Source organism: Centruroides sculpturatus, unplaced genomic scaffold, assembly GCF_000671375.1.
Source record: "Centruroides sculpturatus isolate CEXI.00-Female unplaced genomic scaffold, Cexi_2.0 scaffold165, whole genome shotgun sequence".
In the NCBI taxonomy this organism is placed as follows: Eukaryota; Metazoa; Arthropoda; class Arachnida; order Scorpiones; family Buthidae; genus Centruroides; species Centruroides sculpturatus.
In genome coordinates, this window is record NW_019384429.1 from 351,657 (window position 1) to 372,706 (window position 21,050).

Here is a 21,050-nt window from a genome sequence, read left to right on the forward strand (position 1 = left end):
AAGTTGATACAGTGGCCTTTGTTTTCCGATTTAAAAATGTCTCTGGCCTCCAGAGTTTCTATGTACTCAGGATGCTTAGATGTTTTGATTAGTTGCCTCATCAAGTAAGGAGTGCACATCATTATCAGACGCATAAGTGGACAGGATAGTGCTGTTTTTCTTTTTATTAATATCATATTTGTGTTTTGCTATTCTAACCTTGAGCAAGCATAATGTTGAGCCTATATATTCTAGATTGTTGCCAAATCAATCATCTCTCACAGGAACCTTGTAAACTCCTGGAATTCTGAGCAAGTTGTTACAATCCTTCCAGTTTTTAAGGATATTAAAAATGGTATGGTTGCATCTGAATGTTAATTGTATACCCCTATGTTTTGCTATTTCTTGATATATCAGTAGCTTGTAGAGAATCACACCTAAATGCAAAAATTTCCAGCAAATAAACCTATACCTTCAATAATTCAAACATTTTCAGCCACTACTTTATTGGCCCTCTTCAGGAAATGTAAAACAGAAAAACCATTCTATAAATAGAATGTAGCCGCATTATAATTTTAGAAGTTTCAAATAAGTTCGAATAAAAGCTATGACGTTTCCTTTATGACGTATATTTTATGAGTCTAAATAATATTTCCGTGCATTTGGTACATGAATGGCATCTGTGTTGATGCATGCTTCACTCGTCTGTCCTGTAGATCTCTACTGCTTCTAATGTTTTAAAGTTTTGCCAGTCCCACAACGGGAAAATCCCTGGATCACTGGCATAACGTGCCAGAGCTATATTAATGTTTCCTTTTCATACATCATATTTATGAACTTTTAGCCTAGCTTGCAACGATCTGTAAATGGATCCTATATACGTTAGTATTCTGTCAAACCTATTGTCCTGTAGAGGAATATGGTAAATTCCAGGCACTCTTGCATCCTCAGTGCCATCCTTTGCATTAGACTGAAGGTGGAAAATGTTGGGTTTCCTTTTGTACATTATGAGTATGTTTAAATCTTTTGCAATCCTTCTGTATATGTGATGAAAAATGGATTGTAGTTTAGGACTACCAAATTAGCTTCTGTTTTGTTAATGTTGTTATTGGTATTAGATGACACAGCCAGATGTGTGGACGCTAGTGTTGATAAATTAGCGGCTGTACCCATGGTTGGACACAACTTGTTTCAGATACTGTAGTTCCTTGCTGGTACATGACATCTCTGTAGAATGCAAGTGGGCTCTCACTACCAGTGTGCAAAATGCAGATGCCTTATATGACCATGGGTCAGCTAAATCGGCCAGTATGAATAGCAGTGGCGTGCCGTGATATTTGATGATAGGAAAGCTGTGTTTTTGTAAGAAGCCGACTTCCAGGGGCGATCAGTTAATTCTTTAAATGTATTAGTATACATGTATTAGTATATATGTATTAGTATTTAAATGTAATAATTATTTAAATGTATTATGTTTAATAGATTATTTATCCGACGTAATTAATAAATAGTTATTAATAAACTTCAATATAATTACCTCTGTTATATTAGATTCAATAGATTCCGTATGCCCTCTAAATGCCGATTCTTGCTTTGATATAACATATAACATAACATCTATTAATTTAAATATATCTATTAGCTGTAACTATCTCATTATAATTTTCAATATTTATTTTATATTATTTACTAATGTTAAATTCTATTCCGCTTTGATTTCCAAACTGCTTCAAATACAAAAGAATCGACGATTTTTCGTGTCTTTTGCCAGCTAAATTGTCAAAGACATTCTTATTCCACACACTAAATTCATTTGAAAATAGTAGGCAAAGCCAACAAAACAATTTTTGTATTTTTGCATTTACAGAGCCATTTTATTGTGAAAATGTCAAACATTTTTTTTTTATTGAAATGTTTATATTTAACTTAGGCATTGGCCTTTCTCTTTTAATAACATTTTCTTTTTCATTATATGATCTCGAGCCAAAACTTTCCTAAAATAAATTTTCAATATCGCAATTACATTCTGAATCGCTGGCCACGATATAAGGGCTAAAATTAAAAATAAAATTATAAAAACTTACTTGGTGAAATAAAATGTGTGGTGGATATACATACCTGGTACAAAATATTCTTCAATTGTACGAATATACTTTTAAAAAAATTTATAATTAAATATAGCTTTGTAAAGAAACGTACATAAAAATAACATAAAATCTTCTTTACTTTTTTAAATCTTATTTTTAAAACTCCAAAACCTTTAAACATCCAGTAGTAATCAATTTAATAATAAACAAACGTTTTCGAATCTAACGGATTTTAAGCCTGATGAAGACCGAGAGTACGGTCGAAAACGTTTGTTTATTGTTAAATTGATTACTACTGGACGTTTAAAGGTTTTGGAGTTTTAATTATATATTTCCAGTACTCAAGTGAGAAAATTTTAGTTTTTTAAATCTTAACCACTTAATCAAATAGCTCCCTACAAGTGGAATCAGAGACAGTCCTGCTAGGTGTGCTGTGCGTGCATGCACGCGGGCTGTTAAATCCCATGAGTGCCAATACGAGTTAATGTCAAATGCCTCTCTTGTCACATCACTAGTATATCTCAAAAGATGCAACAGGGTTGTCGTAAATTTTAAACATTTCCACCATAGCTGTAAAAATCTAAATATGTTAAACATAATAGTCATTTGTTTTCTAGCTAATTCTTTTTAGGACCAAGTGTCCTCAGAAATTTCCAAAATCTAATTTATTAAATTATGCTAATAGAAAAATTGAATTTTATGATACAAAATTACTAGTTTGGTTTCGTTTGATGAGGCAACGAAACATATGGGTTATCTGCCAAGGAGGACGTCTTAACTGTAGGAAACGGACTATTATTTAAGTGTTAGACAGGTTAAACCCATAACAAAATTAGTAATAAATTTTGAATAAAAATTTGTGTGTTTTTAATCAATATTTTGCTCTTAAGATTTACCAAAACGAGTTCTAAAATATAATAAATTTACATCAAAATACAAATATGTGGATCAAGTAATAATGAAAAAATAATTTATTAATACGAATATGAATTTACAATTAAAGTTAACGAATATATACTGAATATATACTATAAAAATATCAACTAACGTTATAATTTTAATCATTCTAAAAATTGTTAAAGAGAAATTTGTGAAATTCTAACAGCATTTCCCTTAAAAAAATTTATAAATAATGAATTAAGTTTATAAAATCTGACAAAAGTTTAAAAAATATGAAATATTTAATACTAATAAATATAAAATGCTGAAAATATTTGATCGTTTTATAATTAATAAACTAAATAATTTAAATAATTAAAACTACTTCAAATCTGCTTATAATTCTAAGGACTGTCACCTAATTTAAACTGATAATAAAATGTCATCTTCACAAATAAAAATCTTGGAAAAGATTCTTATCATCCGCTACTTCAATCTAGAACAATATTATCAGGAATGCATTCTTATTCAAATTTTCCTTTTCAATGTTCGATTTATTATTCCCTGACCAGCTAGAATTTATCCAAATTACGTTAGTTTCATCTTCATCATTCTAATAAGGAATTTAATAGCTCGATTAAGTAAATTATAATATTTTTAGAAGCGATTAAGCTATCAATTACGAATTTGCTCGTAAAAAAATTTCCTAAAAATGCTAGTAGAAGTTTCAAAACATTTTTTGAAGTGTTGATTTTATATATTAATAGTCTGAAGAGATAATTTAGAAGGCAAAATAAAAACTTAAGCTTTTAATTCTATTTTTGTTACTTAATTACTTAAAGTAGTTAATTAGAAAGCTTCAAAACAACATTCAAAAACTTATTAAATAGAGTTTTTGAAGACAAATTATTCAAATAATCAATAATTCTTAAAATTCGTCTATGTATTTACTCGCGGAAGTCACAAAATATTATAAAATATTTTAAAAACAAATTTATTACATATTTTATCTGTATCAGTGTTTTGTAAGGCTGATTTCTATTTTTAGGTATTATTGTGAATGAAGAGAATCTGAAAGAATAAATGTTACATAGAGTAGGATTGCGATGATAATATATGTAACTTAGAACGATATTACATAATATAACAGGCAATAAATCATAGTTACGTGTTTATTAAACATAATTTAAACGCATTAAAAACGTCTGAATAAAGGTAAAGGGATAATTTGTTAACAATAATAATTTTACATGTCTACAGAAAATTGGATACGTAATGTTTAACGCATTGACTATTATGCAGGAAAACTTGTACTGTATTTAGCAGTGGTATGCAAAAGTTAGAGAGTGATATACAACGAAATATTAAAGTAAAATGTAGAAATTAGTATGATAGATTAAAAAATATAAAAGCTAATTTATTTAAAAGCGNCTTTAAATAACTTTACCGAAGGAAAATCGGTGCACTACAACTTTAGAACGATTAATTCATTTTGATAAAAAACTCCCATTAAAAAAAACATTAAAAAGCAATTAAGCCTTAATCGAGCCTTATCAAAGGCTCATTAAAATCGCGATAAAATTTTTTCGCGCGGGCTAAAAAATTTTGAAAAGTTTGGAGACCTAAAAAACATTCCAAAAATTCAAAAAAACATTGGGGGGCCCAAACGCCCGCGTTTTTCGTAACGCTATGTAACTTGCCCGAGATATCTCGGAATATGGGCTTAAGGTGAGGTGGGATATACAAAATCATATCACTGGTTTAACGTTGAAATCCATGAGTAATATAAAATCGGAGAGCGGAATAAAAATATCAAATATTTTAATGGATTTTTTTTTAACTCCTGTGAACTATACAGAACTATCATAAAAAATACCAGTAAATTCTTATCGATCGGGTTACGTTATAAATCTACTCGTGATTCACATAATCGGGTGAGGGCTGCCAAATATCTAGCGGGCAGGCGGCTAACAGTCCAGAACCAGTCCTGGATAGAACTGGGTATGGTATACGTGTAGCATCCACCCAAGGTCCTACGCTTTCACCAGCTAAACCGGGTGAGGTTGGTGCTCTGTAAAGCGCATGCGCAAATCTGGCTTTTTGGATGCTGACGATACAGCGCTTACACTCCGCCACTAATATTCAAATATACAATAGCTATCTTATCTTTTTTCTCACGTCTAGTATAGATATTTGTAAGAAGATACATAATGCGGTTATAATAAAATATTGTGCGATTATTTTCATATAATTAAAATTAATATGTATTTATTTTTTAGAAAATACAAGGGAAGCAGCGCATCCACCACTTCCAATGACGGCACGCCACTGATGAATAGGGGGGGACATAAGTAGGTTTGCAGTAAACTGTGGTGTTGAACTTATTATCTGCACACTGGTAGAACAGAAGCTAATCGGGTAGTTCTAAACTATAAACCGTCCCTTCATCACATATACAGAAGGATTGCAAAAGATTTAAGATTCATAATGTACAAAAGGAAACCCAACATTTTCCATCTTCAGTCTAACGCAAAGGATAGCACTGAGGGCACTCTTGTGTCCTCAGTGCCATCCTTTGCGTTAGACTGAAGGTAATTTTTTAGTGTTGGAAAAATTGGAAAAGTTTGAATTATTTAGTGGCAAAAACAGTAAACCAGAAAAACAAAACATCAAGTTAAAAACATAAAGATTGCCTTCCCACAGTGCCTGGAATTTACCACATCCCTCTACAGGACGATAGGTTTGACAGAATACTAACATATATAGGATCCATTTACAGATCGTTGCAAGCTAGGCTAAAAGTTCATAAATATGATGTATGAAAAGGAAACATTAATATAGCTCTGGCACATTATGCCAGTGATCCAGGGATTTTCCCCTGTTGTGGGACTGGCAAAACTTTAAAACATTAGAAGCAGTAGAGATCTACAGGACAGACGAGTGAAGCATGCATCAACACAGATGCCATTCATGTACCAAATGCACGGAAATATTATTTAGACTCATAAAATATACGTCATAAAGGAAACGTCACAGCCTTTATTCGAACTTATTTGAAACTTTTAAAATTATAATGCGGCTAATTCTATTTATAGAATGGTTTTTCTGTTTTACATTTCCTGAAGAGGGCCAATAAAGTAGTGGCTGAAAATGTTTGAATTATTGAAGGTATAGGTTTATTTGCTGGAAATTTTTGCATTTAGGTGTGATTCTCTACATGCACAGTTCCAGTTTTCTGGTAAAGTTGTTGTTTATTATATCAGTTGCATTGTTGTGATGATAATCTAGAATGATATGCTGCAAGTATGTGTGGTGTGTGTACTCACAGGGAGTATTAGCATTGTGGGAGTGTATGTTGTTAGAGAGAGCTCAGGCTATATTCCAAATCAGGTTCTTATGGTATCCATGAGTAAAAGCAACCCACTCAACATGTTTGAGTTCTGCAAGTGTATCTGTGTAATCTGTACAGTATGTAAAAGCACTTTTAATGTAGGTCCTGAATGCTGCTATTTTATATATGTAAGAATTGTGGGAGCTTGTTGATATAAATAACTATATGTACATTGGTTTGTAATAAACATTTGTATGTACATGGTTATTTTTGATGTTTATCAGTTGATCTAGAAAATGTACACTTGTATTGCTGGCTTGATCTAACTCTACATTAAAGCCATATGGGTTATTGTTAATTGTGTAATAAAGTTATTAATATCAGGTTTTTCTTTCCAGATAATGATAACATCATAAACATATCTTCTGTATATGTGTATTTCTGGTAAGAAACCTGGTGAAAACCTGTTTTGTAATAATCCAATTGCCATCTTGCTAAGATCTCCTAATAATGGACTGCCCATAGTACTCCTTTACATTGTATTGTACATATGTATTGTAATCATATTGAAAGAAGAAAGACAAATAGCATAACAAATGGGCCAGCACAAGGATGTGTTTATGCAGCTGAGGCTCTCAATGCCTCTGTAAGAGAAAAAACAAGTGTACATTTTCTAGAGTTACTGATAAACATCAAAAACAACTGTGTAAACACAAAGTTTTGAATTATTAAGTGTTGGGAAAGTGTGACTTTTTAATGCAGGAAAGTATGATTTATTTTTTTAGTGTTGGAAAAATTGAAAAAGTTTGAATTATTTAGTGGCAGAAACAGTAAACCAGAAAAACAAAACATCAAGTTAAAAACATAAAGATTGCCTTCCCAACATAGTTTTTAAAAATAAGTGTCACATTTTTTATATTACTACATCATGTTATTGTATTGTATTGTTTTAACCATGTTTGAGCCTTTGTCCTTTTACTTGGTATAGGTTGCCTTTGTTCTCGTCAATAATTCAACTTTTTTGCATTAATGAGGACTGTTCTCAAACTTTCTTAAAGAAAGAACAAACGTTATAAAGGAACATCAAGATGTAAAAAAAATTACCTATAATCCAACAAAAAAGTTATAAATACTATTACTATTGTAACTAGAAAATCAAGAAACTTACATAATACACCCAACACTCCAGCAGTAAAGTTCAATATTTACACTGTAGAATGAACGTTTCTGGTGTGAACAGAAAATGTTCATTCTACATTGTAAATATTTAACTTTACAGCTGGAGTGTAGCATACTCTTTAAGAATATATAAAAATAAAGTCACTAGTTAGTTGATCATTTTTTTCTTCTTGTATGTTGGGCTATTTATGTCTTGTGACAAACACATAGGAAGTGGATAAGATGCAAAGAACAAAGGAGGTCTTGAAAGGCAGGTGAAAGACTATTCTATGTGTCTAGCTGTCTAAAGAGAAAAAGAAACTCTCATAAGGACTAATACAAAATAAATAATATGTTCATTGATATACACATAACTTCATATGAACTCAGATATTTGTTTACTAGCCACTAATAATGGTTTGTGGCAGTATAGATGCATTTATGTCCCTAATTAGTGATTTTTACTGGGTAAAATATTTACCTGCAACCACCATGGCATCTATAAATTGTAATTTGGTGAATAAAATTATTGCATACAGCCTACACATTACAGCTTCTGTAAAATGCCTGGTTACCATTCACATTATGTAACCCAGAGCTATCTCAACACTTCTGTTCCTTTTAGACTAATAACCAGGGCTGTGGAGTCGCGTAAAAATCTACTGACTCCAACTCCGACTCCAACTTTTCCTTATCATCCGACTCCGACTCCAACTTTTCCTTATCATCCGACTCCGACTCTGGCTAAAACACCAAAACTCCACGACTCCGACTCCGACTCAACAGCCCTGCCAGGGCTGTGAAAGTCGCGTAAAAATCTACCGACTCCAACTTCAACTCCAGCTAAAACATCAAAACTCCATGACTCCGACTCCACAGCCCTGCTAATAACCAAATATTACAAACTAAAGAACACAAATATAAAAATTAGTTTAAAAAAGTGTTCATAAACCTTAAATCAATGCCATTCATTACTGGTGTCACAACTGTTTTTCACTATTTCATTTCATTGTTTTTCAAATGTCCTTAAAGATAGTGAAACAAAATCATTTCTTAATATCTGCATACAATAATTTATTTGTCATACTTTGCACATAGATAGTAAATTTATACAAGATCAGTTAACTGATACTAGCAGAAGCATTTGCAAAGCTGTTTGGACTTTACTGAAATACTGATAATTAAGGATTATATCAATTAGATCTTCATGTACAGAGATGTTATCTATTCATCATAAGACAGGCTTTTATGGAAAAATGTATTATATTACACATATAGCAATTAGCTTTGCTTATCCATCAAACTCATCTGAAACATCATTAAAAATATATACAAAGCAATATATAATAATAATAAAACCTAAACAGGACCAATTAAACTGTAGAACATAAATAACATTACTTCATTAAAAACACTGTTTATCATAAAGTTATTAAGGCTGTAATTTAAATGGAAAAATATAACAGTAGTTACAATTAGACCCCAGCTGTTTATGATTATTGGGAATGAAAAACACCACTCAGAAGAAAGATCAGAAAAGTGTGTGTGAAGTAGAGACAAAATTAGAAATGTATTGGGAGCCTGTAAAAACATTCAACAAGAAACTAAAAGAACATAAGGTGGGTGTTAAAAAACAAAAAAATGACTGTAGCCTTAACAGAACAGCTAGTTCTTAACAAAATAGCAATGGCTAAATGAGAAGCGGCAGAAGTTGTGTTAATAGCTGGCTAGATTTATGGAGGAGCATCCTGGACACAAGCCCAGGAGCGTCCACAAAAAGAATATAATAAATGTGAAAACAAAAAAAAAGACATTTGGTTAGTTTGATAGTATAAGGCAATACAACATGATCTGCTTAGGGATGTAGACTTTCAATGGGAAACTAGCTATTATTTAGGTGTTAGACATACAAAGAAAACCTGGAAAACTTCCACATTGCTAGCCTAATCATATAGTGCAAACCCACGACAACTGCCAGTGTTCAATTTACTCTTTCTTTTTTAACAACTCATCTTAATTTTTCTCAAATTTGAACACACAAATATTCTTTTTTTTTAAAACTGATTGTCATAACAACTGACAAAACTTCAAACAGTTAATTTCCTATTTCTAACAGCCAGTGTTCTGTGGTTTTATTACTCTGCCCTTAGTGGATTAAAAAGAAAAAGAGAGGAAAAAAGAAAAGAAGTAAGGAATGATTTACAGAATGAAATACAATACATTAGGCTATTTTAAATTTATTTTAAATACAGACTCTCTGATATTACCAATTAATTTTTATAGTTTACTAAAAGCAAACATATATTTAAAAGGTTACCTATTTTGTAAATGTTAGGATCTTGGGGTGTAAAAATCTCTAATCATAAAAATCGTTGTTATATATCTAACAAAGAATTGGTTTAATGGTTCGGACTGGACACTGGTCACATCTTGCCTGTCTAACTGACCCAAATAAAAGACTTTCCCGAATCTCTTGCCCACACATAAGTGTAACCTGTTCGGTTCCAGATTGGACCCTGGTTGTTAGGTTTTCAATGTGCAAAAACAACTGACCCAACAGTAAACATTTATCTTTATAAGATATTTTTATAGGTCAAACTAGAGCATTGGTTAAAATAATCTAAGCAATTTTCCTTATCTGAAATATGAAACATATATAAATAAGAAATTGATTAAATATATCTATTAAATTGGTTCATATATTTTTAATTTAGAAATTGTTATTACAAATGATCTATAATTAAAAACAACAGAAGCAAGTTTCTGTTTTGTTTTTACAGAAATGAGTTTCAGTCTAAATTACAGCATGATCACTCACTACATATTTTCTTATTTTCATGTTTAAATAATTAACTTTCATTAGTCATTAATAGCTATGCCAAAACTGTATGTACTAAATTAGATACATATCTAAACTGTAGTTTTGTTTAGATTTGCTCCTATAAATTAATAAACTCAACAAATTTATTTAGTTATTATGTTTGTTTCAAATACTAATTTTTAATATAATTTTAATTAGTTTATTAAAAGTAAATTTTATTTTTCATACCTTTGATCTATGTATGTGTTGATTTTGATATTCTGAATCAAATTCTGGTTCAGAGAAATAACTAACATCCTGTTCCCAAGTACTGTAAGCTTCACCACCATTGACATCACGTTCGTATATCCGTAACACTGATCTATCTCTAACATCTCTAAAAAATACATTATTATTATAAAAAGTGTATAAAGATTTACGATTAAAATAAAATATGATATGTTAATCAAAGTCAAAATTAAATAATTAATTAAATTTAATTGAATGCTGCACTCTGTAGTTAGTGATATTACAGAATTTCTATCATTTGCATTTATCATTGATTTTGATTGTAATTTATGATATAAAAAATATTAATAATTTTTATTTTCCTCATTTTTTTATTAAATATTATTTTAATAGTTGTGTTTGAAAATTTAATTTACAGTATATATTGCATTTTATTGATTTTAAAAAAATTTCAATAAAATCTATCAAAACTAAAGTCTGTAAACAGACATTTTTAAAAACAGTGTTTAAAAAATATAAGTAAAAAGAAACATAACCAAATAATCGCCTTAAATAATCAGGCTATGACGCCACTAATTTAATGATTAATACTAAGTAATTTGCTACTAGAGATAGATATTAGGTGCCATCTCTTAACTAAATTAATAATTATAATTTTAATAATTTATTAAATAATTTAGAATCATCTGGAAGAAAATTACAATCTGCCAGATTGTAATTTTAATAAATTATTAAAATTATAATTATTAATTTAGTTAAAGAGATGGCATCTAACATCTATCTCTAGTAGCAAATTACTTAGTATTAATCATTAAATTAGTGGAGTTACAGACTGATTATTTAAGACAACGATCACCTTGGTTATGCTTCTTTATACATATTGGGCTTTGCAATGTTTGATATACTTTTATAACATTTACAACATTTGATATACTTTTATTACTGACTTTGTAACATGAAACATCATTTGTAAAAAAGACAACTGTTTACCATAAATATAAATGTATGATATGTAATATGATTTATATGGCTCAATTATTTGGTTTATTTGCATACAGAGTGAAGCATCAAAAATTTGGACTCAACCACTGAAAAATGAGTATTAACCTTTTCAATGGTAACTTCATTGTTACAAATGTAAACATTGAATAATCCAATTCTTAATTAATAACAATAAATCTGCCAGATTGTATCAGGCTATATTATGGCTATATTTATTATTAAATGTAAACATAATACAGCCTGATATAATCTGGCAGATTATTTTGGGATTAACTTTATTTCTGATGTTCTAATATTCATTCAGAATATGAACATCTGAAAGCCTGAAAGTTATATTAAAACCAAGTGATTACTGGATTAAATCAGGCTACATTACCACTACAAATAATTATTAAATACTAAATAATTTGGCACTAGAGGTAAGCATTAGGTGCCATCTCTTATTAAATTTAATAATTATAATTATATTAAACTTTATTAAATAATTTAAAAANCGAACATTCAAACTTTCCGATTTTTGGGAACTGTTACAGAAACCCATCGTTGGATAGGCTCTTGCCCGACTTATTGGATTGTTGTAAGAACGATTTATGTATATTATTAAACGGTTTTATATGGTAAACCTGTCTCGGTGAGTCATTCCACGCCCACACGACAGTATTGACCGCATGGCTGTCGAAAACACCTCACCCCTAATCGGCTGACCTCACATATCTAAATTAAATATGTCTGGAAGTAAGGGATCAGACAATGATAAATGCAAATGATAGAAATTCTGTAATATCACTAACATCAGAGTGCAGCTTTGACTTTAATTAACATATCTCATAACTATCAAGTAGCATAACTGGCAACATATTCACATGGTAACCAGTAGTTGTGGGTTTAAGTTCCAATCTGGGTCAATTCTTTTATCTTGAAATTTTATAAAATTATTTAATAAATATTAATTTAATTATAATTATTAAATTTATTAATTTAGAATAACTGGAAGAAAATAATTGGCCCGGAGTGGGACTTGAACCCACAACTGCTGCTTACTGTGCGGATGAATTACAAGTTACTATGTTAGCCATGAATAACTAGTATAATTATATCTGTGAGGACCCAAACGGGGTCCGAAAGGACACCATTAACGACTTTTTAAATAAGTCAAGTTTCGTAGTGCAAAAGAGCGAACTTAAAGATTGGATTTAAACAATGAACCTTTTGTCTTGTTAAAAGATTTTAAACAATAGATAGAGTAAAGTCAAAGAAAACGAGGTTGGAGAGGAGTCGTGTTCTGATGCGACATTGACCTCTCCCGCGACCTTCTGGGTTTCGAATTGTCACCATGTGACGAGGAGAGACCAATGGAGAGGCGACCGCGGTGGAAAAATCAATAAAACCGCATTTTCGGAAACTTTACTGGGTCTTGGGTTTTGGTGCTCCCGACCGAGACACAACGAAGGCTCTTTCGACGACCTAGGAACTGGTTTCGCCAACCCGTCCACTCTAGAATCACCGAGATTCGACTTGTCAACCGAAGACATCACTACAAGTGCTGGTGAGTGCCCTGGGGCCATCGTTCTCTGCGTCCACAGTGCCAAAAGCTCCCCAGGGACCGATCGAACATTCAAACTTTCCGATTTTTGGGAACTGTTACAGAAACCCATCGTTGGATAGGCTCTTGCCCGACTTATTGGATTGTTGTAAGAACGATTTATGTATATTATTAAACGGTTTTATATGGTAAACCTGTCTCGGTGAGTCATTCCACGCCCACACGACAGTATTGACCGCATGGCTGTCGAAAACACCTCACCCCTAATCGGCTGACCTCACATATCTAAATTAAATATGTCTGGAAGTAAGGGATCAGACAATGATAAATGCAAATGATAGAAATTCTGTAATATCACTAACATCAGAGTGCAGCTTTGACTTTAATTAACATATCTCATAACTATCAAGTAGCATAACTGGCAACATATTCACATGGTAACCAGTAGTTGTGGGTTTAAGTTCCAATCTGGGTCAATTCTTTTATCTTGAAATTTTATAAAATTATTTAATAAATATTAATTTAATTATAATTATTCAATTTAATAAGAGATGGCACACCTAAAGTCTACCTCTAGTGCCAAGTTATTTGATATTTAATAATTATTAGTAGTGGTAATATAGCCTGATTTAATCTGGTAATTACTTGGCTTTAATTCATTCAGAATTTATGAATTTTTAAGTTTGAAATTGTAATTAGTATATTTTTTATTTAAATATAGCGATTCTGTAAATTATATTTTGAATCTTTGTAAGTATTCCTACATTCCTTGTGAAATACTGGCTTGAACTAATAACACTTAGATTTGAATTACAGTGTATTTGGAATTTGCAGTACTTAAAATGATAATTTACACATCTATTTGAAAATCCAGACAAATTTGAAAATACAGATGGGTATGGCACAATTAGTCCAGATTTTCAATGCTTCACTGTATATCAGTAACTTATAAAATAAATATATATCAAATAATTGAGGTCATATCAAAATTAAATATAAAAAAAATTTGGCTAAAAAGATTTTATGAAGTTTCGGATATGAGGACATAAAATGCCTTGATAACACAAAACTAAATATTTTAAGTGAAAGAATTGGTTTTTTAGAAAAAAAAATCAAAATAGCTGATTGATAAGACATTGGACTTTATTAGCATAGTATTATTAATTTATTCAAAACAGCAAATATATAGCTGTAAATTATCTGAAATTTTGTCATTAATGATGATGAGTTACATGAAAATTGTAACAATAAAACATTAATAATCTTCTAGATCAAATATAAAAATGCCATTAAAAAATTAGAAAAAACAAACAAAGCTGCAGATGCTATACAAAAAATTATTCACAATAAAATTTATAGTAAGATACTAATAAAACTATTAAAGATAAATAAATATTATCATTTAGAAATATTTATTAGAATACAATATATTTATCTGGAAACTAAAGAATGTTTACACAAATATGCAATGTATTTGTGTAAAAAGCACAAATAGTGTAGTATTAGTGTTACTATTTTTACACAAATAGTGTATGTATTTGTGTAAAAAGCACAATGTTTTGAAACAATACACTGTTCTCTAATATTCTATTAATATTCAGGTTAGGCCAATATATAAGCAATTTAATCTTAATATCTTTTCCTTTTTTTTCATTTTCACTTTTTCCACCTGGTGGCCACTAAGAGGGCTTTTTACATACCCATCATGGTTTTGTCCAAGTCCATAATTAGGGAATCAAATGATGAAAGACCAAGCCCAACATATCTAAAACAGACCACCCATGAAAAACTTTCTGGATTTTTCAACCATCCAAATTCAGTCCCAGTTTCCAGGATAGGATGACACCTTAACTGCCTCAGCCATCCAACTGTTTCTTAATAGCTTAAATATGATATAAATAAGGCAAGACCACAATCAATATTTGCATTTACAATTAATACACCATTAATCCAAATTACATTATAAGAATGGAAAAGGAGATATAGACTAACAGCACAAAACCTTTCTCACTAATTTCTAGCCTTATTAACCACAGTGTACCCGAGGAAGGCCTATTAAGAAGGCCGAAAACGTTTGTACTCCAGTTAATAAGGCTAGAAATTAGTGAGAAAGGTTTTGTGCTGTTAGTCTCAGAAATAGTTCTAGCTACATATGCATAGTAGAAAAGGAGATATGACTAAAGACATGAAAATTACATCCTATTAATTTAATTAATATGTGCAAATGAAAAATGTAAATTTAATAAAAGCGTGCTGAGACATTCTCAAAAGAACTGTTTACACATATCACAGAAGTACTTGAACTGATACATTGTGATCTACATAAACCAGGAACCCTCAAATATAAATACCAAGAACAATTCATGCTGTGTGACTCTCCAATCATAGATGGCATTAGGGTGGGCAAGAGTCAGCATCAACTTGCCCTAAAATCTTCTTGCCCACCCATACACTGACCTAAAATAATTTATTCAAGTCTATCTATATTGACCATTATTGGGAATTTCTTTAAATATGAAGTGATTGATTGAAGTACTTACACATTCTTTGTAAAAGCTTTTCTTGTTTGTCTTACTAAGATTCAATCACTAACTTTTAAAAATCAATATCAGTTTCCTTGATGATAAAATATGCAGATAACATTCATCTCATTAAAGCAATGTTCTGCTCTACCTTCACTCTTCCAGAATGAAAATCCCAGTGACATTACCGTCTCAAACTTTTAGAGTCAATTCTGTATCTTTATGTTCATTAAGCATCACTGAAATATTCTCCAGTTTGGACAATTTTTGATTGAGGTTCCTTTTGGATAATAAAATCCTAAATATGATATTGAATGTGGATGCTATTGCAAGGTCCTTATTATATTTTCACACAGGCATGGCCATGAGTCATTCCCAAAATCATTCATACAGCCATACAAAAATATTTTCTTACAACTCCTAATGTAGATCCAGATTTTAATCTATAATGGAAGATAAAACTTAACAAAATTGATAAGAACAATTTATACACTGAAATAAATTAGTGACTTAATTTTGATTTAAAAGGTCAAGAAGCCTTTTAAATCAAAACTAAGATATAAAAAAAAATAACAGGAAAAAATAAGAAATCAGAGCATAAATCATCAGAGAAATAAAATTACAATCAGCAAATACACCAAAATACTAAATATTTGACAAAAGAAAAATTAAACTAAAAATAATCTCTTTAAATCATTAAAGAAAATTATACCAAATATATTAACAGAGGATAGAGGAAAAAACTGCTTTCTAACATATATATCTAAAAACAATGTTATAAAAAAATGAATTTTCATAAATATTGAAAATAAATCTCAATCAAAAACTAAATCTGTACAAAACAAATTGACCTAAAACAAAAAATACATGCCATACAACATAATAGCCCAAAAAAATCTTGTTTACAAGGTATATCAATGACCTGCTTATGCCTGTCATTGCATTGGCTTTTCAGGGAGTGGGGATTAGTGAGGTTGAGTTGGGAGAGGGTAATAAAAACAATGATCTTAGTAACTAAAATGTACATTTATTGACCCAAGTATTTACAATAGTGAGACTGTCAAACACAAAAAAATATTGCTCAGGCTAAAATTAATAAGGAGGACTTTTTCTACAGTTTTCAAGAATAGTCATGCCAAATTTTGCAAGGATATGTTGAATGGTATAGAACCCTTTGGCCTATCTGGATCAAGAAAGAGCTACATAAAGCATACCATGACTGAAAACTGGCTCTGGTAAATAAATACCAACCTTACCAAGTGTCTATCCTTGATGATTGTTCATTATCATGGCAAATGCCAGAATGATGGGAAAATGAAGTCCTTTAATTGTAAAAGGAAAAATACTATCGCCTGAAGTTAATGGTATCCAAGGAAGCATGTGAATGATTCTATGGTGTTTGCCCATCAAAATCTTGATATCAATTGTATTGTTAAACATACCACATATAACTAATCTTGTTCCATTAACCAACTCTTTTTTTTGTCAAGATTTCTGATTCACATGACATAGCTCAAATCTTTAATATTAACTTATATTGTGGGAGTCCATTTATCAGAATTCTGTGCAGAAATTCTATTGCATATCTCAAGAATACATTGCTAGATATTCTTGAGTAGTTAAGTTTTTCATACAGAATGTTCTCAAGAACCTCTTGAAAATGGGTAGAATACAACTTTACTTTTCTTTGCATTTTCTATTAGGTTGTTCAGAAAGCAAGTTCGTTTTTTTTACCACTCGACAAATTGGTCTTATTTTTCCCACCATTTTCATTCTAAACTGTATTATCGTTATATACTTTGACAGCTAGCATTTCAAGGCTTATTTGTAAAAAATTTTGTTTGATTCTGTGCAATTGTTTATTTTTTGTGTCCCAGCAAATATGGAAGATTGAAAGCATCATTTTTGGCATATTTTGCTTTTTTATTACCAAAAAATTAAAATGCTGTTCAAGCAAGAAAAAAATTGTGGTACATGTATGAAGATGATGTGTGGAGAGAACAGAGACAACAGTGCCAAAACTGGTTTACAAAATTTCGTTCTGGCAATTTCAATATTGAAGATACACCACGTTCTGGATNTGTTCGGATTTGATCCTGACTACCCGAAAGCAATAGATTAATGCTTTACCGTCCCAGCCATCCAGCCAGATTTAACACATTCATTCATTACTGCTATTTATAATAAATTAATTACTAATACTGTTGTTTTAATATCATTTAAAAGTAAGCAGCTTAAATTTGATAGAATTTAATTAAATATATCTAAATATTGTACGTCTTTAGTCTAAAACACAACATAAATTAAAAATTGAGAGGATAAACTAATGGTTAAATGATAAAAATTTGATGAAAATGTTTTAAATAATTTATAATTTTCAAATCACTATGTTTTTTTTTAGTTAATAGAGGAATTAACAGATGGCGCTATTCATTTTTACTATTTATTTTAGACGATTGTTTTAATAAAATATATATATATATGTTAAAATATCAACTAATATATTTGTTAGTCCTAAAGCATATAAATTCTATCGAATCTCCTATAAAGTGCACCTCTAAATGGTGGCCACTTTCAGGAACGTTTCTTTCCGAAATGCATACAAAATACCCTTCAAAACATTCACCTCCGTACAACAGACATTTTGTATTTTCCCTTCAGTGGCTCTTTATCAGAGGTTTTATACAGGTATGTAATTAGGAAAATTTAACTCTTTATCCTATTATAAACCAGATTATTAATAGCTTTTAATGTGAAATTCATACAGATAAGTATATTTTTATATCAGAAACTAAAGAAATTTATTAAATTTATTAACATTAAAAAATAATGCAAAAAGTCAAGAATTAGCAAAAAAGCAGAAACTATTAAAAAATTAAATTGCTCAAGCACCTGATATGTTTGCCCCATACACTTAACATTTTACTTTTGCCACTCTTACACACCTTAACCACTGCACCCTTTTCAAATCTCTGTTCAGTAACATCATCTACAGCAGTGTTTCTCAAAGTGGGCGATAATGCCCCCTTGTGGGCAGTGAGTAAATCTAGAGGGGCGATGGAGTACTGAACGGTGACCAAAGGCAAAAGTCGGGGTCACTGACAGCCGTTCCCTTTCCTCTGTTAAACGTATAAGAAGAAACATTGCATTTAATGGTTTCCAGATGTTGAGAACAATGTACGGTAAGGACACAAAGTGTGAGATTCGTAGAAAATTTTTCCTAAGAATATGTCCAATCCTTTCTCACACAAGAGAAAATGGGTTAGGGGGCGTTGGATATAACTTTATGGAACAAAGGGAGCAGTGGATCAAAAAAGTTTGGGAATCACTGATTTACAGGGTAAGAGCTTTAACTTGATACCTGAATTGTATTTTTAGCTTGATTTACTCAAGTCAGACAAATTGAAACCCTCTTTCAATTAATATATATAAAAAGACTGTTAAAATGATATATCGCTACTTTGGAAGAAAACTGGCATAACTCAAAAAAGTGTGATTTTTCGATTATGTCATAATCAAAACGAAAATGTAGTAAATTTTTATGTGGAAGGGTGTCACAAAAGTATCTTGCGTATTCAGCCACTAGGAAGCAGTTATGTGGGAGATAAGTGATATTCAGTTAAAATTTGGTTAAATCTTTGCATGAACTTTTTTCTCAAAACTAGTAATTTTCAGTTGTGCCAGTTTTCTTCCAAAGTAGCGATATTCATATTTTACAGAAAAATAACAAGAATATATAATTTAGGAATAAAAGCAAGTTTTTCAGACAAATTTGAAATGAAAAATATCGTATTGCACAATCAATCAAGATGTAACATTTGTTCTGAATCTTGTTTGGGATTGCCTACAACAAATGTTTATGACAAAAATTTCTAATATAATAAGAAATGACTGATGTATAACACAAGCAGAAACTACATCAATGGATATATGGATTATAAAATCATTGAAAACAATTTAAGAATCTACATTAAATCACAAACCAAGATATGACAAAACTCTAAAATAAAAATAAATTCTTGAAAAAGCAATTACTTTATCTATTTCTAAAATTTAATACAGTATATATACTAGCACTAAGATAAAATAAAACATTATTTATGATATCATTATGACTAACATCAACCTTTAACCAGTGTGAATACGATTAATATTTGAGAGAGAAACATATTCGTAACCCCTTCTAGGCTCTTCTGAATTAAAAAAGAAGCCTGAAGAAGAACCCAGAAGAGGTTACGAATATGTTCATCACTTAAATATTAATCATATTCACACTGGTTAAAGATTGATGTTAGTCTTAATGATATCATAAATAATGTTTTATTTTATCTTAGTGCTAGTATGTGAGTCATATTTATTCATCCTACTGTGTTGTGAAGTTAAGTATTTAAGATATCAAATAAAAAGAACAAAAAAAAAAACTAATAAACTGAAATTTTTCCTTGAGTAAAATCTGATAATAAAAGTTGAACCTATATTCAGTTAAAGCAGAGTAAGAAAAAGGAATTGGTAATATTTAATTTTATACAATGGTATTTATTATCTATTTATATTTACCTCAAATCTTCTAACTCATAAAACATATCTTTGGAAGGATCATGAATATAAATACGAATGTGAGGTGAATCTAAATACTCCATAGTTAATTGCTTTGGAAAAGAGCGAACAAATAAGGCTTTTATTGTATCCAATGTTGTTATTTCATTTGGCAAAAGAGCACGTTTGGTTTCACTCCTATATTGCAAAAATACTAAACCTGTAAATACAAAATAAAAATTAAATTTTAATGTAAAAATCCTTAAAAAATGTAATTAACTTTATTGTAATAACTGTAAAAGTCACTATTTCCTTTAAAAAATATTTGAATAACAATATATTATTAAAACAACTCAATTTTTGTTTACATATAGAGTGGTAAAAAATCTTTCCCCAGCAAATTATTTCAAAACCTAATAGGGAAATGAGCAATTATTTATTGTGACATAATTGCAATGCCAGGCTGCAATTTTTTATCATATTTTTTACTTATTTAATTTAAAATATATGCCTCACCTCAAATTAGTAGTGTCTTGCCCCTGTACATCACACTTTTCCTTTAAGAATATGATTATGTTAGTCATCTATCTAACACCATTCAGGGAAAAATTTTTGAATTGAAATAAAATGACTTCCAATGCAAAGGAAGATTGTATATAGCTAACTGGGGCATACTGCCCCTAAACTTTCCATCTCTGGTCTTGACTTTCATCTATCTAACTCTGTTCTCGAGATTAAGGAAGAACAGACAGACAGAAGGATGACAGTGGGAATTTATAGGTCTACAATTTTTTCAAATTGCAGCCCAATTATTGTTGACCATTTGCTAATACATACTACAGTATATTAAACTTGACCTAAACTATGATGAGAATTTCTGTCCCCTGCAGTGCTTATATTGAATAAGACTCTTGTAATCTCAGTCCCTAATGAAAACACTGTCCATTACAAAATTTTTGTGCAT

General features: G+C 30.4%; 1 protein-coding gene across 4 annotated transcripts in view; it reads right to left on the minus strand.

Annotated features, from left to right (window-relative positions):
- LOC111619676 (coiled-coil domain-containing protein AGAP005037-like) overlaps window positions 1–21,050 on the minus strand; it is a 341,137-nt gene that overhangs the window by 253,475 nt on the left and 66,612 nt on the right. For all 4 annotated transcript variants that reach the window (XM_023361441.1, XM_023361440.1, XM_023361443.1 and 1 more), the window contains 2 exons: window positions 20,108–20,306; window positions 10,484–10,631 (listed from right to left, as the gene is read on the minus strand). In XM_023361441.1, the coding sequence (XP_023217209.1) occupies window positions 10,484–10,631; window positions 20,108–20,306 (347 nt within the window). The remainder of the gene's footprint in view (window positions 1–10,483; window positions 10,632–20,107; window positions 20,307–21,050) is intronic.